The 26567-nt window shown below is 39.0% G+C and overlaps 1 protein-coding gene across 4 annotated transcripts in view; it reads left to right on the forward strand.

Annotated features, from left to right (window-relative positions):
- Magi2 (membrane associated guanylate kinase, WW and PDZ domain containing 2) overlaps window positions 1-26567 on the forward strand; it is a 1314737-nt gene that overhangs the window by 1115767 nt on the left and 172403 nt on the right. For all 4 annotated transcript variants that reach the window (XM_046464122.2, XM_046464123.2, XM_058585490.1 and 1 more), the window contains exon 11: window positions 24788-24819. In XM_046464122.2, the coding sequence (XP_046320078.1) occupies window positions 24788-24819 (32 nt within the window). The remainder of the gene's footprint in view (window positions 1-24787; window positions 24820-26567) is intronic.

Below are 26567 nucleotides of genomic sequence, written 5' to 3' on the forward strand. Positions count from 1 at the left end.
AGGGTGAGATTAAAGATGAACAAAGATTTAAGGTTAAAAAGGTAGTGAAAGGGGAAAGAATTTCCCACATGGAGTAGTTTCACAATCCTTGAGAACTTAGGGGTGAAAAGGAGTTAGGCCAGTTAAAGAAGTTTCTGGAAGAGCAGAACCCCATTTAAAGTTCACACTGGGAAGTAAGCAGAGAAAATGCAGAGTAATTAAAATAGGGACAGATCTGGTGGGCCTTGAATGTCCAGACTTATTCTGATGAGAAATGATGAACAATGTAAGTGCTTCATCCACATAGGATGACTCTGGCAACAGTAGGGAATCAGATTCAGAGAAAGGAAAAAAAACAATCTAAGAAGTTTATTTTTATCTTTAAATGAATATTCAGGGAGTTATACTTTTACAGCCCTTTTTGTACCAACTGTACAAGAAAAGAATAGAAGCGCCAAACTTGTACAGAGGGATAGAAGCTTTAAATAGATGGATGTCCTAAACTTTTCTTAAAGATCTTTTAAGTCTCTTAAATGATTCTGTCCCTCAAAATATCTATAATCAAACTAAAGTCTAACTTCAAAACTTATATATATAATCGTGCCTCTCCCGATGTCACAAGTATTGACATTTGCTTCTTCTTATTTACAGAAGACCCAGTTCTACAGTCCCACAGACTCATTTTATAAATAACCAGTGAAACTCTGCTCTGGTAAAAGTATTGTTCTGACTACATTTACTTAACAGTGTTTTCCTTGAGGCTATATTTATAAGCCTACAAAGGCATAAACATATACATATATACCCATATACAAGCTTATTTTGTTGTCATTTTTATTTAGTTTTTATTCCTAATCATAAACAACTCTGCAATCCAGCTAGGCTTGGAGGGAAATAAGGAAAATATGAAACCCAAAGAATTTCAATGACAGCACAAAAACTTATTGTGAACATATTGCGAGCAGATAGGATGGAGAGGTGCTCTCTGAGCTACAGAAGGGAAAATGTGGTGATTCAGATAAAAAAACGAGTCAGATGCACTCGAGCTATTCACAGTTGGCAATGATGATCTTCTTGCTGGTCTTGCCATTTCTGGACCCACAACACTCCATGACTTCCACAATGCCCATAACATCTTTCACTCCCCAAGGACCACAAGATCGCTATCCAAGCACTGTCTTGGGAACCATTTGTGTTTGGTCCAACATTTGTCATGGGCCAGATGCCAGGGACTGTGTGATTCAGGATGAAGTTCTCACCATCAAATTTCTCCCTGTAGATGAACTTGCCTGCCACAAGTACCATTATGGCACATAAATCTTAGTTCTATGAATGCAGGAACCCTGGTAACCAAATCCTTTTTCTCCAGTGCTCAGATCATGAAAGTTTTCTGTTAGGTTTTTGGGGTTTTGGTGGGGGTTTTTTTGTTTTGTTTTATTTTTTGTTTTGTTTTGTTTTGTTTTTTTAATTTTGTCTGCAAATAACTCAAAGGAGATGCAGCCTAAATGCTTGCCATTGATGGTGATGTTGAACAACACGGTGGGGTTGACCATGGCTGCGTATAGGCAGCTCTGAGTGACAGCAGCATCTATAAAGCAACAAGCCTTTTAAAGCTGTTTCACCTGGTAGAAAAATGTAGTTGCCTCAAAAATTTATAGTGACAGCTCTTCAGAAGCAGACTGTGATAATACACGGTAGTTTCAAAGAGGAAGGAAAATTTCAATGTGGGAGGCTTTCCCGTAGAGAGAGAAAATTATTCAAGTTGGTCTTTGGCCAGAATATCTGAGTTAACTGAAAAAGGTCTCGTTCACTGCCAGGGGCACCAGATAACTAATGAGAAGGGATGTGAAGTCCCAACTCCAAATTGCTCTCAAGGCTCAGAAATAAGGTTGGAATAAGGACAGTAGTGACTTGTTTTTTTGTCTATAACCAATTAATTTGCCTATCATATCAAAGTCTCATTTGAGAGAAATTTTCACTGCCCCATTTTAAAATACATTACAAACATGGTTGTTCCTGCTATACAATTAAACTCTCAATATGCCTGGGGCCCAAGCAGGACCTCTGCACAGCTATAGAGGACACCATTCACATAGAATCTATGTCCTAAAACCATGAGAGCTGCTCAGAGTATGGCCTATGGGTTGGTAGCAATCCAGAAACTGTTGTCACCAGTGATCAAAAAAAAAAAGTAAGAAACTGAGATAAAGCATTGAAAACGATCACAGTGAACTGACATGAATAATTGTATGTCCTCTGAATAAATAATTTTTAATTGGCTTATATTTTTCTTTTAATTTTTTAATAATGTTTTATAAAAGTGTTGGCTGTTCATGGGTTGAAAAAATATGTTTAACTGGTCTTTTGCTAGAGATAAAAATTTGAGAAGCACTGTCTTATCTTAGACTAGACCCCTGGAGTTGTACAGTGTGGCTTCCAGTACAAAGAGTGGCAGAAACTGAGCTCTACCATTGGATGCTCATAGGACTTGAGAAAAACTTCAATTCTAGGAATATTTTAGTCATTCAGAAGCGGACTATGTCAAACGGAGCCTTTCCCCAGAGCACTGCATGGATTGGGATGTTTAGAAAGAAATTGGTCTCTCTTCATAAATTGGTCAGCCTTCATAAAATATGGACTTCTCAAGCAATCCTACCCCAACCAATATCCAGGCTATCTTGCTTTTACTATTCCGTCTCTAATAAATATCTAAAATATCTCTGCTTCTAAAGCTCCCAAGAGCTTTAGAACACCTAAATATGTGAACACCTGGGAGTCAGATATACAGTAAGCACTCAAAAGAATTTTAATATGCATATTTTCTACAAATACTAAGGAAATTAAGTGGCCTTCACCAGTCATCTTGTTTGACCCTGTTGTTGATAAACAAACAGAGGCACAGAGTTCCTAGTGATGAGTAAGAGGCAAGCCTGGATGAATGAAAACTTGGCATCTCAGAAAATAAGGGTGTTAGAATTCAAAATGCAAGACTACTGCAGCCTGGCAGCTGGTTTCTGGTGAGTAGTCAGCGTTGGGACTCAGTAGTTGTGAAGTATCTCAAAAAAGGACTCTGGGGAAGCAGTGCTCAGAATCGCAGCCCAGCAGGGAATGTGCTCCCAAGACCTCTGCTGGGCCTGCACCTGCTGAACCCACCCAGTCTTGGAGGCCTGTTATCCTGCTGGGGATTGCAAACTGTGGTCCAGAGAACATGTGAAGAGCCCTGCGTCCACAGAGACTGGAGGCCCAGTGATGATGGGTAGAGAAGTAGATTTCCAGAAATCTCGCTCACCACGAGGCCTTTCCTCAGGGAATGATGACTCTTGAAATAAGGCACTTGGGAAAACCATAGTTTTTCATTATTTACTGAGACCTTTCCTCAAAAAAAAAAATCATGTTTGGTGAAATAAAGCCAAGAAGAACATTTATGATTAACTCTAAAAGGCAAATAATTATGAAGAATAATGAGTGAAGGTCCTTCTCTCTGGCCCACACAACCTAATAACTCACCTTACAAGTCATGGAGGGGTAAAAACTTCCCTTTGAACTCTTCCAAGAAAAGCATAATAATTTTTCTTCCTGCATAAACTCTGCCCTAACCATATCGTAAACCTTAGATGATGCAGACCAGTATAAAACTACAAAAATACTAACGGAACAAACTCGTGTTTACAGTGAAATCTGTGTTCTCTGTAGTTACTGACAATATGGAACTCTTACTATAATACCTGCTTTTGGCCCAAGCAGTTGGGGGCTTTACATGATGTTGGTTGGAGGAATGATAAATGTCCAGGAGAGCAATTGCTCCTGCAAGTCAATTGTAGTGACTCTTTGTAAGCTTAAAAGATGTGGGAGCAATTTTATTTTTAAAAGGATCCTAGTGCCTGGGGAAAGCAGTGAACTTAATAAGAATAGACTTAATAATAGTGATGAATGAAATAGTATTATCTTATATTCATCTACTCCCTTTCCAGTTTTGGATTCAGAAATGCACAAGTTTCTGCCAGCTTCTGTACCATAAATCTCTATTTTCATTATAATAGAAAAAGTTGGGGGCTATATAAAATACTGCCATAAATCATTGAAAAAATATTTGTGGCAGCAAGATGAAATGGCTTTGGTGAAGTAAATGACCCCATTAGGTCCTTATCAACATTTTTAATGAAGATCTTAGATGAGTTAACATGCTTTATTGATAACTTGGTAGTTTTAAAATTTATTGGTTTACTATTTCTTTAAACAATTTGACAATATAATTTTTTGTCAATATCTCTTTAAAGATTCAGAACTTTTGAAGTAGTTATATCCTCTCTTCTAAATTGGATTGTTGTCACCATTATTTATGACTTCCCTCTTTAAGAGAACTTTTAGAATATAATTCCTCTTCCCAGAAATCTCAAAGCTGACTCAAAAAAAGAAGAAAAAAAATAAAAAGACTATCTCTGGATGGTTCTTCACATTCATGGGTTAAGTATGTGAGAGCACTTTTTTTTTTTTTAGTGCAGAAAGCTTTTGAAAATGGAGAGCATTTTAAGAAAGGTGAAAGAACAAATGGTCTAGGGAACAGAGTGGGGAAGCATACATGTTTTTCTGATCTTCCTAAAAGGAAGAATGATTTAATAAAAAGAACATACCCTCAAACACAAGTGTTGTAAAAGACTTGACATTCAAAGTCCTGAAAGATAAAAACCCCAAGTTGTAACATCTCAAAATTGCTGTGTAGCAACCAGAGGGGAGAGAGGTCTACCCGTGTCACCTCCTTGACTATCATGATCTTGGCCACTGTCACCTTCATGTTAAGCAACCATCTTTTTGTTCCAGACAATGAATTCCATGTAGTTCTCTGAACAGTTCTGACTATCCAGGTGATGGTTAGGCTGTTTATGATCCACAGAAAGATTGACAGCTGTGTTGTTTAAAATATGTCCCCATGTCCCTGTTTCATAAGGTAGACTCTTTTTCTTCTGATTGTTTCCTGATCGTTTCTTTACCCCTGGGTAAGTTTTATGGCTTTGGTTTTTTTTTTTCTTTTTATTATAAATATTATTCAATTTTAATTATTTGGACTTCCTTATGGCTTGAGGACTATCCATACTTTGGTATAAATTTTCATTTAATTAAGGAATTTCTCTTCCCTTTCTTTTCATTATTAGTTCGCAAAGTGTCCTGCAACAAAATAAGCTTCATGTAACAAGTGGCAAAGCTTGGACTGCACGTCACACTGTTGTTGGTTTTCATGTAGCAGTCACATTAGCCATTTTCAAAAACAAACAGTGGTTAAGAGTATTGGGTTCAAAACTAGGTTTAGGATCCTAGCTCTGTCACTCAGTTAACTATGCGACTGTGAGTACTTTACTTTTTATTTCTCTAAACCCTCAGTTCCTTCACTTATAAGAATGGCAAAAGAACTTACAGGATTGTTGAGAAGATTAAATGGTATAACATGAAGTGCTCAATAGAGTAAGGACTCGGGAAATGTGACTTATTTGTAGTTTCCTATTTTTCCTTGTTTTGTGTCATTTCTCTCCATAAAGCTAGCAAAACTGGCAAGCTAAGAAACTTACTGATAGATTGTGTACATGAATTGAAACAGCTGCTGCACACAAAAAGAAATCAACACCAATTTTTTGCCATTCCATAAAACATGGTGTATTTGACTGCAACCATCCAGGCGTATTTCAGGCAAAGACAATTATAGAAGTGTATTAAAAATATGCACACCCAATGGATAAAACCCAGCATCAACCTCTGACCTCTCCTAAGTGTTGAGGGCTTTTGAAAGAGCTGTGTTTTGTATATTTGCTATTTTAAAATTTGTATCTGTCATTCATAATCATATTCTATTGTCTACATCTTCTGGAAGATAGAATGTTAATAATATGGACAACTTGAATTCCCCTAAATCTTTATGATTATCAAATTAGCCATTGCTTTAATTCCTTCTTTAACTCTGTATCGTATTCTTATTTCACCCTTTGTTCATGATCTTGGCCACTGTCACCTTCAAGTTAAGCAACCATCTTGTTCCAGACAATGAATTCCATGTAGTTCTCTAAACAGTTCTGAAATCTCACAACCTAAGTTCATTTGAAACAATAAGCCCTTTGATGGGTTTCAAATAGTAACAAAGAAGCACTTGGGGCATACTGGTGCTTTGTGAATTACTGGTGCATTGAGTGAGAGGTGGAGCAGGGCTACAGATAGGTCCATGCCGGGACCACCATCCTGATGAGAAACTTATGGGAAAGACCAGAATAGACTTATCAAAGGGAAAATCAAGGGCTTATGGAACTTAACTTGGGAATTTAAATCTGATGGAGTCGTTGATGGGAAAGAGGAGATTTCTGCCCAGAGTTCATGAAGTCAAGGTCAAGAACTGAGGAAGGCTTGTGAGGCAATCCATGAGATGCTGAAGATCCCAGAAGTGGCTGGGCAACATATCACAGTGATCCAAGGAAGAAACACATGTGTCTAGGTATGGTAGCCCTGAGAGGTGCAGGAGAAAACATAAGCTGTGGATTGTAAACCTGGCACCTGTAGCTTTTTGGCCAAGATTGTGGGGTAAACACCTATCAGTGACCCAGAGTGATACTTGGTACCCAAAATTCAACAAAGATTGCCTTTCTAATGTGGCAGGGCAAGAAGGGTACTGAACAGGGGTCTTCTCCTAACTCTGTCGTTCATTAGCAATGAGACCTCAGGGTACATCATTAAAGGGCTCACCTTCCACCTCGGTAAAAATGAAAGGAGCAAATGTTTGCTTTAGTCTGCTCTAGTTCGGCTGTTTTAAAGTCCCACCATCAAGTGACTTAAAGCTAAGGTATGTCTCATGCCAAAACATCAACTGGTTTTCCTTTGTCATTGGATTCCGTTAAAGGGAAGTAGACCTACGGTAATGAAAGTAATTCCTAAAAACCAGACAAAATATCCAACTAGAGAATCCTTTTTCAGGATAAATATCCCCAATATGTATTTATTTACTTAATATTCATTAAATGCTTAAAAGCACACGTTAAATGCCGGTCACTTTGGTGGGCCCTGGAGATGCAAAGACAAGCAGGATGTGACCTCTGCCCATGAGAGATTTGTAACTTAGCTAGCCCAAGTGCTCCCACCTATCCCAGGTGTTATGAGAAGGTGCAACCAGGATACCATGGGGACACAGGCACCGTGGGTCAGTTCTACCAGAAGAGAGTGTTGAATCTGTTCCACAGAGAAAGTGGTGCTGAAGCCAAGACTTCAAAAGAAGTACCTTGTTGCCCAGACAGATAGGATATAACTGGGCATGACAGGACAAAGATATGCTGTCAAACATCTTGGGTGTTCTGAGAACTTCAGTGGAGTGAGACAGAGGAAGAGAAAGCTCTGAGGTGGGACTTTAAAAGAAGTGATACGGGAGCTGCAGGCAGGGCTAGATCATAGAGCAGCGTGTATGATAAGGGGTTTGGACTCCATTCTTCAGCACATGGGACACCCATGTAGAAGAAAAGAGAAGCAGTGTTCCCCAATATGTGCCTTAAAAGATTTTTCTAGTAGAAATAGAAAGAATGGGTATAGGAAACAAGAATAGAGGCAAGTCCGGAGGAGTTAATTAAAAGTTATTTATAGTAGCAGGGGCAAGCATTTATGAGGTTCTAAGTTTCAATACCATGAGCCAGGTTGGAGATGAAAGACCAATATAAGAGATCAAGGATGGAAAATATGTAGGACTGACACAATGTGGAGGCAGGGTGGAGAGGACTATTTTGGGGTGAGCCCCACGTGTCTGGTTTGGAAGTCTTGGATTTGGTAGAGCCATTTATAGGTTTAAGGACTTTTGAAGGTGGATTAGGTTTGGGAAAAAGAGATGATCAGTGTAGATATAGCTAAACATCTAGGTTTCATCTCAAGGGAAGGATGAGGCTGGTTTAAAAGGAAATTAGAAGTTTGCAGTATTAGGAGAAGCTCTGGAGATAAAATAATCTCACCCTGTTAGAATATGTCAGTGAAATGGGATAATGGGGTGAGAAAAAGATTAGCAGATTCAACAAAATAAAATATTGTCATTTTCTTAGTAAGCTATTCAGATAGCCCATGCTGGGCCCATAGTAGCCATTCAGTAAATATCCATTTAACGATAAATAAGTAAATGAATGAGTGAGTGAATTACAGAGAGAGAGAGAGGTGAGAGTCACTTGGAACGGAGGAGAATAAGTAGTAGAGGTCAGGATTAGAAAGACAACACTACCAATCATTCTCATGTGGACAGAAACTAAAGCCAGAAGAATGAAGGAGAACTGAAGGGAACACGTGTAAAGTGAGAAAACAGGGACTTGGGAGTGAACCGTGATCTCATTAAAAAGGTAGACATGGCACATCCCCATGCTCCTCTGTAAAACATTAGTCATCATTAGTCAGAGCAGCCCAGTCAGCAGGAGCAGCAGTTAGAGACACGGTGTGACCTTCATCCATAACAGAGGGAAGATAATGTTCCAGTTCCCCTTCATGTAGGAGGTAGATGAGGACAGAGGAGGCAAGAAGTGTCACCGTGATGGAGCACCAGGGTCCGAATGAGCAGGAGAGAGAGGCGCCTGGGGGGCTGTAATCTACTGGCTTAAAGCTTGCATCTTGATTTGTTAATTCCATTTGGACAAAAATCCAGATCCAGTCCCCACTGCTGCTGTGTGTATAATCTAAAGTGAGGATGATCCCAGAGCACTAATAGGGCTTCAGAAAGCAAACCAGACCCGGAGTCCCTATGTGGGTCCAAGTGACACAAAGCACTTTATTTATTACATATAGGTGACAGAAGGCAGCTGGTGCTTTTTGAAATCCTACTTAGGTTTAGTCAGTGATGTTGCCAGAAACCCGAAATCCTCCATTTTTTTTTTTTTTGTAGGTTTCTTTCTTTTAGGCAACTTAGAGATGATGGGAAATTTTCCCAAGATAAACTAACAACGTAACTGAACTGAATGGAAGGATATTTATCTGAGGATTACCAATATGTTACTTGTTAACAATACATTTTGCCAGGGCCAGGTGTGGTCTCTGCTGTCATCATTTTAATTAAGATTAAAATGCAAAGCAAGGTACTGTTTAGCTCTGAAGTCAACTAGTGAGATTGGCTACTGAATTACCTCCTTCTCTGAGAGATAATATCACTTGTGATGCTTAAGCACATCTGGTGGCTAAGATGTCAGCCCTGTGATGATTCAGTAGGATACACTGGTGTCTGCATCTCTGAGTGAGGCATTGGGTGACGAGGAGGTCCCCTATGGCTCCAGTCTGCTGTGAGCTTTAGTACATACATCAGGGCCCAACCATGGAATATTATATAATAACCACAGGACAGCCATGGAGACTTTCCTTCATTCTGTCGTCTAAGAAGCAGGATGATAAAACAACATTTTGGAAAACTGGATTGGTAGGGGTCTTTATTCTCTGCCCAAGCACATCTGGCTCTTTGGGTCCCATCTGTCTATTCTGTCTTTCTCACCCTAACTCTTCCTGTTTGTGATTTCATAGGGTCTCTGATTAAGTGTTAATTTTCCTTCCTAAGTTGAACAGCAGATAAGAATTGACTCTCCCTTGTAGAGATGTCTCAAAGAAGCTAGGACATAATAGGACAGGGCATGCCCAGAAATTCACCCTCTACTTCACAGCACCCCCTTGTGCTGACCTGTTCTGCTCCATTGAATGTAAAAACCAAAATGCAACACACAAATTGATAATGCAAGTCTATGTGCTGGCCTGGAAGGTTTGAGAACAAGATCCTGGTAATTAACTACTCTGCTAATTGCACAATAACCTGTCATCCCACTCTGCAGACTGCTGTGGGAAAAGAACTGCCGACTTGGAGTCACAGAGGACATGGACCAAGTCCTGCTGCTACCACCTCCCTCTTGCATGCCACGGGGCAGGGCACTGTCAGAACAGCAGCTTCTGTGAGATATGTGCAATCATTTCTATGTGCCTCCCTCACACAGATTTCATAAGGAATAGATGACAATTTAACCAAAATCTGAATTTAAATAATAAACTGCCAAGTGTGAAATTTTTCTCAGAAAGAAATTAAAATTTGAACATTGGTAAAAATGCATTTAATGTTCCTTTTACTCATTCAACAAATATTTATTGAACATGCATTCTAGGTACTATACTATGGGTTGAAGATTCAATCACAAAGGGAAACTACTCATAAGGTCAGGGAATATTTAGATCCTTGGGTTAAAGAATAAATTGTCACAGGAAGTGTGACAATTCCCTTAAACCCAATTTTAACAGATGTGAAAATTTTGGCCCAGGGACGTTAATAAAAGGAGTTGTATGGGTTGAATCATGTTCCCACCTCCACCCCCAACTAATTCCCTGTACCTCCCTGTGAACTCATTTGCAAAATAGAGTCATTGCAGAGGTAATTAGTGAAGATGAAGTTTTATGGGAGTAGCATGGAGCCCTCATTTGATATGTCTACTGTCTGTGTAAAAAAAAAGAGTACAATTGTATTGTAGACAGAGCATTTTTTCATGTACTTGTTGATTGATTGTATGTCCTCCTCTAAGAAATGTCTGTTCAGGTCCTTGGCCCATTTGTTGATTGGGTTATTTGTTAACTTATTGTCTAATTTTTTGAGTTCTTTGTATACTCTGGATATTAGGGCTCTATCTAAAGTGTGAGGAGTAAAATTTGATCCCATGATGTAGGCTCCCTATTTACCTCTCTTATTGTTTCTCTTGCTGAGAAAAAAACTTTTTAGTTTAAGTAAGTCCCATTTGTTGATTCTTGTTATTAACTCTTGTGCTATGGGTGTCCTATTAAGGAATTTGGAGCCCGACCCCACAGTATGTAGATCAGAGCCAACTTTTTCTTCTGTCAGACGCAGAGTCTCTGATTTGGTATCAAGCTCCTTGATCCATTTTGAGTTAACTTTTGTGCATGGCGAGAGGAGGGGATTCAGTTTCATTTTGTTACATATGGATTTCCAGTTTCCCCAACACCATTTGTTGAAGATGCTATCTTTCCTCCATTGCATGCTTTTAGCCCCTTTATCAAATATAAGATAGTTGTAACTTTGTGGATTAGTCTCTGTGTCCTCTATTCTGTACCATTGGTCCACCCACCTGTTTTGGTGCCAGTACCATGCTGTTTTTGTTACTATTGCTCTATAATATAGTTTGAAATCTGGTATCGCTATACCGCCTGATTCACACTTCCTGCTTAGAATTGCTTTTGCTATTCTGGGTCTTTTATTTTTCCAAATGAATTTCATGATTGCTTTATCTATTTCTACAAGAAATGCCATTGGGATTTTCATTGGCATTGCATTAAACCTATAGAGAACTTTTGGTAATATCGCCATTTTGATGATGTTAATTCTGCCTATCCATGAACAGGGTCACCATCTCTAGCAGTCAGAGAAATGCAAATCAAAACCACCCTAAGATACCATCTCACTCCAGTAAGATTGGCAGCCATTATGAAGTCAAACAACAACAAGTGCTGGCGAGGATGTGGGGAAAAGGGTACTCTTGTACATTGCTGGTGGGACTGCAAATTGTGTGCGGCCAATTTGGAAAGCAGTATGGAGATCCCTGGGAAAGCTGGGAATGGAACCACCATTTGACCCAGCTATTGCCCTTCTCGGACTATTCCCTGAAGACCTTAAAAGAGCATACTACAGGGATACTGCCACATCGATGTTCATAGAAGCACAATTCACAATAGCTAGACTGTGGAACCAACCCAGATGCCCTTCAATAGATGAATGGATAAAAAAATGTGGCATTTATACACCATGGAGTATTACGCAGCACTAAAAAATGACAAAATCATGGAATTTGCAGGGAAATGGATGGCACTAGAGCAGATTATGCTAAGTGAAGCCAGCCAATCCCTAAAAAACAAATGCCAAATGTCTTCTTTGATATAATGAGAGCAACTAAGAACAGAGCAGGGAGGAAGAGCAGGAGGAAAAGATTAACATTAAACAGAGACATGAGGTGAGAGGGAAAGGGAGAGAAAAGGGAAATTGCATGGAAATGGAAGGAGACCCTCATTGTTATACAAAATTATATATAAGAGGTTGTGAGGGGAATGGGAAAATAAACAAGGACAGAAATGAATTACAGTAGATGGGGTAGAGAGAGAAGATGGGAGGGGAGTGGAGGGGGGATAATAGGGGATAGGAAAGGTAGCAGAATACAACAGTCACTAATATGGCATTATGTAAAAATGTGGATGTGTAACCGATGTGATTCTGCAATCTGTATTTGGGGTAAAAGTAGGAGTCAGGCCTGGAAAAGATTTCCCTGTAGCCCTCAGCAGAAACCAACCCTATCAATACCTTGATGTCAGACTTCTAGCCCCTGAACCCATAATACAGTAAGTTTCATTGTTTGAAACTAAAAACAAAATAAAGCACCTGACAGAGAGCCGAGCCAGTCCAAGGAACTGAAAGAAGGCCCCTCATACTAAGAGAGAGAAGGGAAAGCAAGTGGAAGCAAGCTGTCACAACAAGGTGAGCCTAGATACGTGGATAGGGGACAGAGTAAGGTTCTCTAAAGGATTTCACTTTGTTCTTACCAGCATAGGGAAGGCGATTACAGGGTTCTAAGTAGAGGAGCGACAAGATCAGATTTATGCTTTGAAAAGATGACTGTGACTACAGTGTGAAGAGCAGATGGGAGAGGCTATTTGCAGGTAGCAGGTAGCCTGGCTGCAGTGGGCCAGGCCCGCCTGATGCTGCACAGCCCAGATGCAGCAGGCACTGGACGTGGGCATTGGGGGATATTAGGAAGTGATAGTTACAGGACTTAAAAATCAATTTGGATTGCAATGGTGTAAGATATTATTGAAATAAATTTGATATTTTATATTGCACTTATTCCTGGACTCAGAGAGTTCAAATTGCATCCGAGGGGAAATGGTGATATTTTTCTTATTAAAACTTTGACAGATGAATGATCCCTGTCTCAGCACTGATGCCGTGACCAGGCACTGACACTACCTTTGCTGCCAGGTGACTCTGTCACGTCTTGCCTGCCCTTGATATCTTTACACTTCCAGTCATATTGTGACTATTTCACTTCTTATGTATCAGTAGGAGGAAAACATAGCATGTTTGCCAGAAAAGTGAAGCCAATGCCTGTTTTAACTGCTGTGCCACTGAAGTCTAGCCCAGTCTCATTCATCACGTTAATCACTGGAGACTTCTCCCATTAACCCACAGGCTGTGCACCTTAAAAGGCCAAATCTGAGGAAGAATTTATTTTATTTTATTAAAGATATATTCACTCAACTCTTATGTCAATAATAAAAACAAAACAGTCTCCTCTTTGAAGCTGGGTGGAGAAGACGCAGCCCACATGCCGCTGTGCCTGTCTCCCCTTTGCATGACTGGCATTGCTAATTGATAAAGATAACACTTTCCTACTGAGCTTGCTGAGCATCCTTCTCTACAAGCACTCCAGGCTGCTAGTTGACCAGAGATGGCATGAGCCTTGGAACTCATTTGCCATCCCCGTCTCAATGCTACATAAATCTCTGGTTCCCCAAAAATAATCACTGTAAGTACACATTCATGTAGGTTTTCCTCCGATCAAAACTGCAGTTTCCTTGTTTTTGTTGACAGCATCTGTAGTAATGCTGTTAATGTCCCGCTCATATCCTCTCAGCACCAAGTTGCCAGGCAGCTGTGGATATCTCCAGTAGCTGACCGAGTCCTGTCTGAAGCACCTGTCTCTTATTCTCTGGGAACTTTTCCTGGGCACTACAGGTACTTTTCCTGACCTTGCACAGACTCAACCCCAAAATAAAAGAGAATTGGAAAAGAAATACTTATCCCCCAGAGGGGAAGGAGAGTGGAGGACAGGCCTTGGCTTCTGGTGCGTGTTCCTAGGATCCCCAAGAAGATCCACCGAGGGGGCTAAGCCTCAGTTTCTTACAGGGATAATCTGCTCATTAGGTTGTTTCCTTTACCCCCGCCATTCATCATTTTTCCTGTTCTTCAATTTATGCTTCCTGGAGTCACCCAAGTTCTCAGGGTCTGCTTTTAAGAGAATCCAAACTAAAGTGGCATCCACGATCGTCTTTTGTTTCTGGGTCACATAAAACATTGATTCACAATCAAGCCACAGTGAGGTTCCTCCTCTTGACCCATGGACAGAAATGCAGGTTGGGACTCTCCCCCCACCCCACAGCAGAACTCTCTCCTTCTCTCTGGGAAGTACTTCAGGAGAACCTGGAGGAGAAGGAAGGAAGGGAAGAAAGATTAATGGCACCAAGAATTCCAACCAGAAAACAAACAAATTCATTCTTAATGTCTCTGTTTTGAGATTTCAGTTATTGGAAAATAGGTCCCCAAGGTAATCACTTGACTTTGGTACTGTATCTCTACCAGCAGTGCCTAAGTGATGTCTCAAATGAAGATCAATTTCGAGCCCTAGCTGGTTAAGTTAGTCAAACAAGAATAAAGTATAGGCATCAGTTCTGTCTATACTCCACAACTTGTTTTTATTTTTTTAAGTAATCTAGATATATAAATGCAGAGAAATATAAATGCAATCGTTCCTTAGATCAGTAGATCATTCTACTAAGAAGTTTTATTTGTAATTAAGCACATATAAGAGAAGGAAAATCAACCCTGAAAACCAGGAGGAAGAATGTAACCTTGAAAAAGTCTTACTGGAAAAAAAAATAGAAGAGAGGAGAGAGAATATGTTTGGAATCATCAAGTACTACAAGAAGTAACATTTCAAAAACTGAAATGGGCAGCTCAGGTTGAAATACAAAAACCAGGCCATAGTGATGCTTCATGGAGTAAAAAGGTAAAATAGACAAATCCATGAGCTTGGAATCGTCCCAGAAAATTAAGAAATTCATTATTGTCAGTAAGATAAGAGCTCAGACTATGAAAACTGAGTGCTTTGGAGGTCACAGGAGGTGTTCTCCAGTTATGAAGCTGCGGGTCGCATTTCTGTCCCAACAGCCACTTTTCTGCACATCCCATTTCTACCAGTCACACTGGATCTGATGAGGTGTTTCAAACAGGAGGCCAAACCAGGCTTTAGGGGAGAGGGGTGGCATGTCAGAGCCACCCGAGGAGGAAGACAGAGGTGAAGAGTGAGTCAAGAGCTTTAGCGACAGCCAGCCCCTTGGAGGAGAGAGAGACATGTTCTTCTTTTGATAAATGCTAAAGGTAGAGAGTAAAGGGACAAAGAAATTAAAGAGCGTCGAGACTGAACCTATAAATAATATCCTATAAATAGTATCCTCTGATAGAATGCATGTGCATATGAAACAACGGGGGGTATTGTTAAAATGTAGACTGGATTCAGTAGATCTTAGTTCTAAAATGCTAGAGTTGCTTTTTAATTTATTTTTATGTTTAATTAACACATATTTATTATATAAATTAATGCAGCTTAACATGATATTTCCATACATGACATAGCATGTACTGATCAAATCTAACCTCCCTTTTTCCACCCTTCCCACAAATAGACACACAAAGCCTTCCCAATCTCTCGTCATAGCTTTCTGCTTTCAGGTTTTTAACTTTTACATATGAGATACAAAAAAATGATACTTTTCTTTCTATGTCTGGCTTATTTTGCTTAATATAACATCCTTCAGTTCTATACGTTTTGCTTTCAATGACAGGGTTTCATCCTTCTTTAGGGCTGAATAATACTCCATTGTATATATGTACCATATTTTCTTTATGCATCTGTTGATGGACACCCTGGCTGATTCTATATCCCAGCTATTGTGAATAGTGCTACAATAAACATGAGAGCACAGATGTCTCTTTTGTATGCTGATCTCATTTTCTTTGCATAAATACCCAGAATGGGAGAGCAGGATCATACGGTAGTTCCAGTTTTAGTTTTTTGAAAAACCTTCATATTGTTTTCCATAGCAGTGCTACTAACAGTATACGAGTATATTCCTACCAACAGTATATGAGTTCCTTTTTCTTCATATACTCACCAGCATTTGTTGTTTTTCACCTTTTATAGTAGCCATTTTAACTAGGTTAAAATGTTATCTCATTGTAGTTTTGATCTGCATTTCTCCAAGGGCTAATGATACTGAATATTTTTTCAGATATTTGCTAATCCTTTGTATTTTTTTTGAAAATTGTCTCTTCAGATCATTTGCTTGCAACAAGCCCAGATATATGGCTAGGGAGGTAGCTCAGTGATAGAGCACCCCTGGGCTCAATCCTCAGTAGCAAAAATACTTTAAAAAATAATAATAATTCTTATACTTACTTTGTTACAGATAAGAAATCTGACCTTTTGAGAATTGGGGGGACTTGTTCATGTCACCCAGCTGTAAGCCATCAAGAAAACCCCGGATCACCCTTAGACCCTAAGAGTTAATCATGATAATCTGTGCCTTCCCACATATAGGCTACCACATAGCCTGGAGGCACTGAGCTGGGCCTGAGGCCAAGTCAGCTCTACACCGCATTCTGGGTGCATGACCTCCGCACTGTACTGCATGGAGATTGTTTTCCTGTTTACACCTTTGCCTCATGACCAGCCCTTGGATAAACTACCATTGATTTTTACCACTTCCAGCCACTGTGAGAAAATTTTCCTACCCAGTCACATCCCTGACCCCTGGGGGAGACCTTGGGGGCTGCGGCTGCCCTTGGTTCCTCGGCTCCAGCCTGTGGGTCAGCACTCGGGTGTCTCCTCCTCTGCTGTTCTAGACCCCTCCTCTCATCTCTCGCTGAAGCAATTCCAGTGGCTGCCCTGTTTGCTTTGGGACCTCCAGGCTGTGTCTCTGTTGACTTCCTTCTCATCTGGATGTGAGCATGCTCACCCCACCTAAAGAGATATTCCGTTCTTGGGGTCCTCGCCTCCCGCGGCCAGGGTACTGTGATGCTGTTTCTCTCCACAGTTCCACCCCTTCACCTTCTGTTCATTTAGACCCACTGATTTCGGCCTCTGTCTCAGCCATTAAAGTGCTTCCTTTGAGACCACCGATGACCCTCCTGTTTGATAGACCTCTGAAAGCCTTGTTTTATGGGTGTTTCCATTTACCGGTTCTTGGAACTTGGTTGAGTTGGTTCTCTGTTGCTGCAAATTGTGTCCTTCTACGACAAAATTTGGTGGCATCATGAAAGTTGAACATGACCCATTATTTCCCTGATTTCAATACCACAACTGATGGAGCACCTGACCACAGAGTCAGCTACTACAGATCTTTTGTGCCTGAGCCCAAACTCATGGGGTTCAAAAATTCAAAACATAATTCAAATTACATTGGAACCCTGATAGCCAATGGCTTCTCAAACTCATTTTGCCCAGAACCTAGACTGTAAACCCCACTCAAAGAAGTTTTCCTTTTTACATCCCCTACCTCAAGGAATCAGGGCGTTGTCCACCCAGATGCCCAAGGTGGAAGGCATCCTAGAATCCGCTTCTCCCTTTTATTACTCCTCCACCCCCACTCCCGTGCCTCATCAGTCTCCCTTCATATCTTGTGGCCCTGACTCTCCTGCCCTCTTCACCCTTCACTACCATTGCTCTATTCATTCAGGTACATCTGTTAGACTATCTGGCATGCGTCAGGTATCCACTGAGAACTAGGAAAACATTGTGAAGAAGATAAACAGGATCCCTCCCTGATGGAATTTATATTCTTTTGTGGGAGATAGGCATTAAACTAATGATTTTATAAATGCAATTACATAAATATAATTACAAGTACTAATGAGTACTATCCATATAAAGGAAAAACACAGAATGCAATGAAAAGGCACAAAATAAGGATCCTTGATTGGAAATGAAAGGTCAGAGATATTTTCCCTGAGAAAGTGATATTTAAGCCGGCATATAAAGAAGGAGCCAGAAATTGCCATGTGAAGAGTGAGAAAGAATGGGCAGCTGAAGGAACCTGTGCAAAGGTCCTGTGGTAGAAAGGCCTGGCTTACTCAGGAACTCCAATGAATGAAGGGGACCCACAAGGTGGCTGGAAATAGGTAGGAGCCAACTTATTTAAGACTTTGTGGGTTTTGTGTTTTATCCTATGTGTAATGAGTCTCCAGTGAAGAATTTTTAAGTATGAACGGATTTCAGCGAAATCATCACATTCACTGTTGCTTCAGTTCACACAAGAGATGACAGGGGAGGATTACGGTGGTGATCAGGGAGGTGGAGAGAAGTGGATTTGAAATAGACATTGGCAGTAGAATAGACAGAATTTGATAATAAGGAAGCAAAAGAGAGAAATTGTTAAGAATGACTTTCAGGTTCCTGTCTTAAAAATTCAGAAGTGGCAGGTAAAATTTTCCAACAGAAGGATACTAAAGAGAAGACCTGGAGGAAGATCAAAGGCTCCACATGAGCCATCTTGAATGTATGCAGCTCACAAGATAACCCACCACTTGAATATTTATTTAATGTTGTAAAATTTCAGACATCTAATCTGTCTTAAATTACTTGAAGATATTTCCTGATGCATTTTTAAGTGCTAGATATTTATCATTTTTTTAAACTCACAAAAGTGGATTTTTGAATTTGCAAATATTAATATCTTTCCACATTTTCTTGCCAAGTGTTTACAATGTGTCATAAACCTAGAGCAGTGTTCTCTGTTCCCTGCCCTTGGCCTTGTTTAGAACATAAAGAACCAACCCGGTGTGATTATTGGTATTTTCTGCAAGACACACGTCCCTCTGAGGACCAACTCTTCCTTCCCATCTCCTTCCTTTCCTCCACGATGTGGCTGTTCTGCTCTTCTGCATCCAACCTGTAGGTAGCCGAGGGTATCAGAAGACAGCACGTGTAGTCTTATCCTTCTTGGTACTCACTGAAATTCCTTGAAATGGTAGATTGCTCTCTTTAGAAGAGACCAAGGGAGACATGGTCATTTTAAAATGATTCTAGGGTGTTTGTTTTATTTTAAATTTCTGTTTAAAAGATGCAGGAAAGATCATTTTTAAAGCATCACCATGAAAATTTCAGCTTGCCACCTAAAAATCTTCAAAAGTAAAAGATTCCCAGGTCAAATATGGCATCTAATAAGAAATTTTCTTTGCACATTGAATCCATTGCTTGGAAACACAGTGGTGTGGTGACCGAGTGCAGCCAGCGGTGTATCTTTTATGCTTGCTTAAGGAAAGGGTCATTTCTTAGCCTAGGTCAGTTTCATTAAGAAAAATTCCCTTTTACTTCAAATACCTTAAACAAATTATCTAAAGGAACTGCAGGGCTTAACCTATTTAATGAATTTTAATAAGAAATACATGAATCAGTCAAAATCTAGGGGAAAAAAAAGTGCATAGCATTGAACTAGTTTTAATGGAAATTAGCTCATTACCCTGCTGGCTTACATTTTCCAAAGGCTGAATTTTTGATGGAAAGCTTGGGTCTGTTTGCCAGGCTGAAGAAAATTAAAATTAAGGATTAACTTTATTAGTGGTATTTTTCTCTCCCAAATTAGCCCTAACTGGAGATTCTAAAAACCCTTCGGCTTTCTTCTCCGCCTCGCTTTGGGAAACCTTTTAAAACAGTTTCCTCTACTGGAGAGTTTCTCACGGTTCCTGAAATATTCTCAGAAATGTAGCAGGAAGGAGAGCTCTCTTTGTGGCCTGCTATCCTTTCTAAGAAAGGATGACTTGAGGGTGAAGGAGGCTGTAGGAGTGTCCAACTGCCCAGGTGGCTTCTTATCCTCCAGGGTATCACAGGACACTAAAAAAAAATCTCTCAATTTCCCTCCCTCCCTCTGCCTCTTTCATACATATATAATATGTGTATGCTTTTATTCTCCCTTTTCAGATTTCTCTTTTTTATTGCTTTATTTTTTTAAATTGTGATAAAATATACCCCCAAAAATTACCTTCTTGATCATATGGATGCCCCTGGACTTAGGACGAGGTTATATCATGAGAGACCCATTGTAAGTTCAAACTGGAGCCAACGCCCCTGACCTACAGTTAGAGACACAGCATGCTGTAGAGTCGGGTCCTTTCCCCTCGTGATTGGTTGGCTGACTGGAACTGCAGCTCCATCTCACTGGCCAGCATCACAACAGTATCTCACCACATATCAGAATCCTGGAAAGAGATCAAAATTTAAGATTCAAGGTACAGTTTCTCCTGAGTGCCTATCACTTTCACCAATATGAAGACCCCCCCCCAAAATTGTAAGTCACACCATCCTAAGTCAGGGACCATCTGCATTTCAGTGTGGAGTTTAGAAGTGTTGCCTATAGTCACACCAGTGTGCCTTCTTTTTTTAAGTGAAACGGAACACACAGCTCTAAATAACGCAGGACATGGAAATCCACAGTGAAACAGGTCTTTATTTCAAGTGATTCCTACTTTTCTGCTTAAGAGAGAGAGAGAGAGAGAGAGAAATAGAAAGTGTTTCCCCAGCATCTCTGTCATTTTTAGCAACTAAAATCTGCTGTAAAATCCATGAAATTGTAATGATAATCTTCAAAATCAGAATCCTATGTTTCAGTAGGCATTTCAGCTCCAGGAGAAATTATTTCACCTTCTGCAATAGGAGTTCAGTATATCTGAATTGGACTATAGATCTACTGAGATGTAGGAGCGGGCTTAAAGATTTAATTCTGTTTGGGGAAATTCCTGGAAATCTCAAAAAGTTACCTTGGCATTGTTCGAAATTTATGGTACAATGATGGGTTAGAATTACTCTTCATTTTATTTAAATTCCTTATTCAAATTGGGGTGATTTTAAGAAAGTTCCACATCTTGCTGCCCTGCAAAAAAAAATAATAATAATTACCACACAAATGTACACTATGAGGGACATTTTTTCCAGAGCCGCTGTAAACATATGGATAGTCTTTTATGTTGGGAATCATGTCAGTAGAAGTCACAACTGGAAAGAACCACTCCATGAGTCATTCTGTTCTGGAATAGGCAGTGTGTTTACTGCATCAAGGAATCTTAAAATGAGTGGTCCTTTGTGACACTCATATTGGCCACTGAGTTCTGCATTTCCTGAGTCCAGAGAGGTCCATCCTGGTTACTGACAAACAGGCAACCAACAAACTTCAGTGATCTATGTAACAAACACAATGTTCTTAGGTATCTCTAAAGCAAGGTCCCTGGCAATAAATTTTTTTTAATTGAATGGGTATTACCTGCCATATATGTTTCCACTTTTTTAAATGGTTACCTAGGACATGTACAAATAGTTTCCTATATGGGATTGCCAGATTTAACAAGTGAAAATACAAGATTTCCTAGTTAATTGAATTTCAAAGAATAAATATTTTTTATATAAGTACATCCCATGCAATATATCTCATACTGAATGTGGGACATACTTATTCTAAAAAATATATAATTCATCTGAAATTCAAATTTAACTAGGCATGTTATATTTTATCTGGCAACTATATTTCTATAGTTTACTCAAAATTGTAATTAGTTGGCATGTAAAATTCAATTTAAATTTCAATATGAAGTCAGTGTTGTCTTTTTCCCTCTATCGTTTTTGAACTACCAGAATTTGTTGTCTAATCTTAGCCATTTGCAATGTGTATCTGTCCCTCTGCCCAGCTCACTGGGCTTTTACACACACGCGCACACACACACACACACACACTTTTATTTCTTGTTTCAAAGAAGATAGATTTTAGAGACCTAATGATGTTTGGGGCTTTACATTAAAATGCATCTTAATTTCCTTATTAGATGCATCTAAATTTTACTATTTATTCTCTCTCTCTCTCTCTCTCTCTCTCTCTCTCTCTCTTCTATTATGTTCCTACCCATATTTTATTTAGTTTGTAAACTCCTTTTCTATGAATATGCTTTTGTAAAGAGGACCATCTTACCTCATGAAGGCTTGAGAACAAGTTGTCTGTATCCCTATGGAGATAGGCAGTGATAGGCCCCAAAGCAATTGTCTCAGCAATGAGCTTAGCCCAGAGAAAGGCTAGGCACCAGCCAAGATCTAATGTTTTTTTAGGGGACCCAGAGAATGGTGTTCCTGTGATCCCTAAGGTAAGCCACAAGAGCAAAATATAGCAGTTTTTAAGTAATTGTGCCTAATAGAAGAAACTCTCCTATTCATCAAAGAACCACATCTATGTATGTGTACGTGTGTAAAAACTTGTCTTGCTTCTGTGCTCCTCTCCTACTAGAATAATTTCAGAAATAAGCTCAACATAATAACCTCCATGTCTCCTAACAGACTTAAAATTTTTAATTTGTTTTTTTTTACATGTTAGCTGGAATAGACTAGATTTACTAAAGGGGCCATCTGCACCAGAAATTATAGTACATTTATAATATATAATAGCTTGGCACACACAGTTATATTTCTATAGCTCTTCCAATGAAGTTGAGCAGAAAATTGGAGTTTAATCGTTTAGAAAACTTGACCTTCTGACTTCATCAGGACCAAATTGAGTATATCCAAAATAGATGTTTTCTATTCATCTTAATTTAAATGTTTATAGCATGATTAACAATTTGCTAAAAAAAAAACAGAGGGCTACAATAAGTTATTTATTTTTAAGAAAATCGATTCTGGTCTTTTTTCTTACTACTGAATAGTCTGCAACACACAGCTTATTTTGACAGTGATTCAGAAGGGCAATCATCACTGCAGAGACGAGAGCCTCTGTGGCTCAATTCAGTATTAGTGATATTCTAGAAGATACCATAATGGGGACAGTAAAGAAGCCCTGGGTCATGCCCATGGTGTGAGCTCAGATTGGATGAAACAGCTTTAAAAGAATCAGAATCCAAAGTGCCAATGATGAAAGATAAAAAGTGGTCAAATTAAGCACCCTCTCACATGGAGAGAGGTCTGTTCTTGACCAGTCTCCCTCTTGGACCATTTCAGCTCTGACACTATAGCTATTGAGAAGTGAGATGATGATGTTTTCCATAGGAAGAATTTTTTTTTAAAATAAGTTTCCATGTGGAGATGAGAGCCCCATAATGGAGGAGCCATTTTCAGTACCTTTGTGTCAGTCTAAGAATCCCCAGCCCCTACAAACATAAAACAGCAGATATTCAAAACCTGTCTGGGCATTCTGGAAAGTAGGTGAGGACCTGGGAGATAAGTGAATGTCTTGACGTTGTGCAAATGTGTAAATGACATCTTCTCTCAAGAAAACTGGCAACTCCATAAAACAGCAAGTGAATTTTATCCTTCACTGAAAATCATGGTTAATTGGCTAGCAGGTTAACATTTTTTCTACTTTTTAACTCATTGTCAATTTTTTTCATTGGCACTTTACAGAATGAATCAGGAGAGAAATGTATTCATTTATCTGGACTTTGCATTCTCAACTCTTCTCAAAAAGGATGTGATTAAATCCTGAAATTATAATCAAAACACACATTGAACCACATTTTTTTTAATTAATCAAAAAAGAGAGACAAGAACACAGTGTATGAGACAGATAAAAAGCTAATTCCACCAAGCTTCTTGGTTAAGATGGTTCTTTACTTGAGCTTTAAATTTAGCTCTGGGTTCCAAGAAAAGCTGTGAAACATGATGATTATATAGTCTCACTCTTTTGATAAAATGAATTATTGTTCACCACAGGGGTGCCTCGATATACAATTAGCATATTTGCCTTGGCTGAGCTGGTTGCCTAAACATCTAGGTAACTGTGTGTCCAGATTTCTGTAGATATTTCCTGTAAATGAGTTATGGTTGTCATCTATTCTCATTTTGGACATCTCAGTTTTAAAGATGATAAAGATAGTATATGGCATATTTTCAATATTCTGTTTTTATTGAACATTTTTAAACCTCACTGAATATTAACAGGAGCTAACATTGCTGGAAGAGGAAAGATATGATATGAGAAGAAAGTAGTTTTGCTTTATATACTAGATTGAGTTTTAGATAGTTAGGACCAGTATGTGTCCATCCCTGCTCCCTCCAGCATTTTTTTAAAATATGTATTTTTATAAGTTTATTTTATTTATTTATTTTTTTATGTGGGCTATGGATCGAACCCAGAGCCTCACACATGCTAGGCAAGCGCTCTGCCACTGAGCCACAACCCCAGCCTCCTCCCTACAGCATTTTTAAGTCTGTTTTTAGCACCTCTTTAGAAACTGATTCTATATATTATAAAAGGTTTTAGAAAAGGAATTAATCTAGAGTCTGTCTAATTGTCAGACCATTTGTGGTCGTTTAAAGGGCTCAATAAGTTTTTTAATGTTATACCTTTTGATAGTATACAGTTTATTCAGTTAACAAACAAAAATGAGCTTCTTTGTGTATAACTTTGTGCTTGCCCTGGTGTAGAAGGATAATAAAAATCTGCCCTAGAGAAGATGTCAGTGGGGGAAGAGCCACATACAAATTCATAGTGAGATTTGATTCCTAGCAGAAGTATGAACCTTCTTCTTAAATTTAAGAATGACAAAGTCTGGTTGATTTTTAACTGTAGAAAGCAAGTACATAATGCAGAATCATTTCTTACACTAAACAGAGATACTTACCACAAAAAAAAAAACCTAAATTTCTATCTATATGTTCTCTCTCTCCTGTTAAGACTAGGTGACACAATCCCTAAGGACAACTCAGTTTGGGAACTTCTGAAGCAGCTCTTTGCCACTTATGTTATTTACCTTCTCTTTGCCTCGGAATTCTCAGTTGCCAAATAAGGAAATCTTCTTTAAATAATTAATATAATTCCAATGAAAATATTTGAACTCCTTGAAGAAGACCATACCAGATTTTTGGTGTGGTGTTATTGTTGCTATTAGATAATTTAAAGTGAATTACAATTATTTTGATATCACACCATCCATTAGTGGTAGTGGGGTATAATTTTCAAAGTTCAAATATTGTTTTCTTTATTGCAGGTTTCTTTTCTCCATGGAAAACTCCAAAGCCTGTAAGTTGGAATTATTATGCTTCTTTATTTCTGGTTACTATGTGATCCCATTAAGAGTCGAATTAAGTGACCTTAGTATCTCTTTCACTTCTAAGATTCAATAACGTCAGAAGAACAAATTCTCTGTGAGCTTTTGTCTTATATTTATCCCCCAAATATAAGAAAAATCCATCTTACTTTACTATAATGATAATTATGCCAATTTTTTAAATATACTTACAAAATTAACTTAAAACTATTCGGTCTTGTATAATGAAAATACTTCAGAAATTTGTTTTTCCCTTCTCATGAGCAGTATATATATAGTCTTTATAACATGAAAATTTTAGAAACAATGTAAACTGTAGGCTCAGAAGTCCTTACCTGTGAATTAATTCTGTTCCACAAGAAATATAACTCCATATATATTTATATTCCCTTTTTAAAGTCCACACTAAGTTAAATATATGTGTGTAAACTATATAGCTCTGTGTGCATATATATGTACTCACACACATACTTATATTATAGCTCTGTGTATGTATAATTAATTCTATATAATAAATATTCCAAATGTATATTATATATTAGTTCTATAGAATATGTGTTCCAAACCTGACAATCACTCATAGTGGTGCTTCTGAACCTTCATGATATACTGCTGCTCTCTACCATCACCTAGCTTCTCTAGGCCTAGATCCCTTATGCAATATGCTCTAATTTTTGTGCCAATGTAAGAGGCTGGTAAGTTTTAATAATGTTTTTGTAAGGCTATGTTAACCAAATTGGTTTAGTGGTTAGAGATGATCTTTATTTGCCATTAAACTCTTAGTCAGCTATCCAGAACTATAACAAAATACCCAGAGATAGTCAACTTATAAAGATAAAAGGCTTATTTTGGCTGAGTTTTAGACGTTCCTGTCTATGTTCACTTGTCCCTGCTTTGGTCTGTGGTAATGCAGCACCCCATAGCATGAGAATATGGGAGAGCACAGCTCCTTACATCATGAGCCAGGGGCAAAGAAGGGAAGTGGTCAGGGTCCCACAAACCCCCTTAAGGGCATACTCCCAGTGACCAAGGATCTCCCATTACGCCACACCTTGTGAATGTTCCACCACTTCCCAGTAGCACCACCCTCGGGACCAACCCTTTAACACATGGACCTCTGGGGACATTCAACATATACACTTTAGCACTGTTAATGCTCAAGGTCCAGGAGCTGGGACTGTTTCCTGGAATTCTGTTTTATGATACCTTAAGATACCTTACCCTAACTGAAATGGCTGAATCCTATCATTTAATGGGTCCTGTGGCAAAGTAGAACATTCTCACCAAGCATGTGCTCATTTAAGATTTGTCTCATCTGATCTACAGAGAAGATGGGGAGACCAATTCCACTTGGGCTTAATATATCCCTTAGTGATATATGTGATTTTGAAAAACAAAAATATATTTTTCAAAATACCTCTAAAAGTGTTTAGAGTAAAGCTGGGTGTGGTGACACATGCCTATAATCCCAGTGACTAGGGAGGCTGAGGCAGGAGGATTGCAGGTTCAAACCCAGCCTCAGCAACTTAGCGAGGCACTAAGCAACTCAGAGAGACCCTGTCTCTAATAAAATATAAAAAAAGGGCTGGGGATGTGGATGCGGCTGGGTGGTTAAGTGCCCCTGGGTTCAATTCCTGGTACCAAAAACAAAAAAAAAGTATTTAGAGTGAAATTTATTTTATCTTGTCCAGCTTCTAAATAGTTCCTTACTGTCACCACC

This window comes from Marmota monax, unplaced genomic scaffold (assembly GCF_021218885.2).
Source record: "Marmota monax isolate L192 unplaced genomic scaffold, Marmota_monax_Labrador192_F-V1.1 WCK01_AAM20220418_F8-fsc00065, whole genome shotgun sequence".
NCBI lineage: Eukaryota > Metazoa > Chordata > Mammalia > Rodentia > Sciuridae > Marmota > Marmota monax.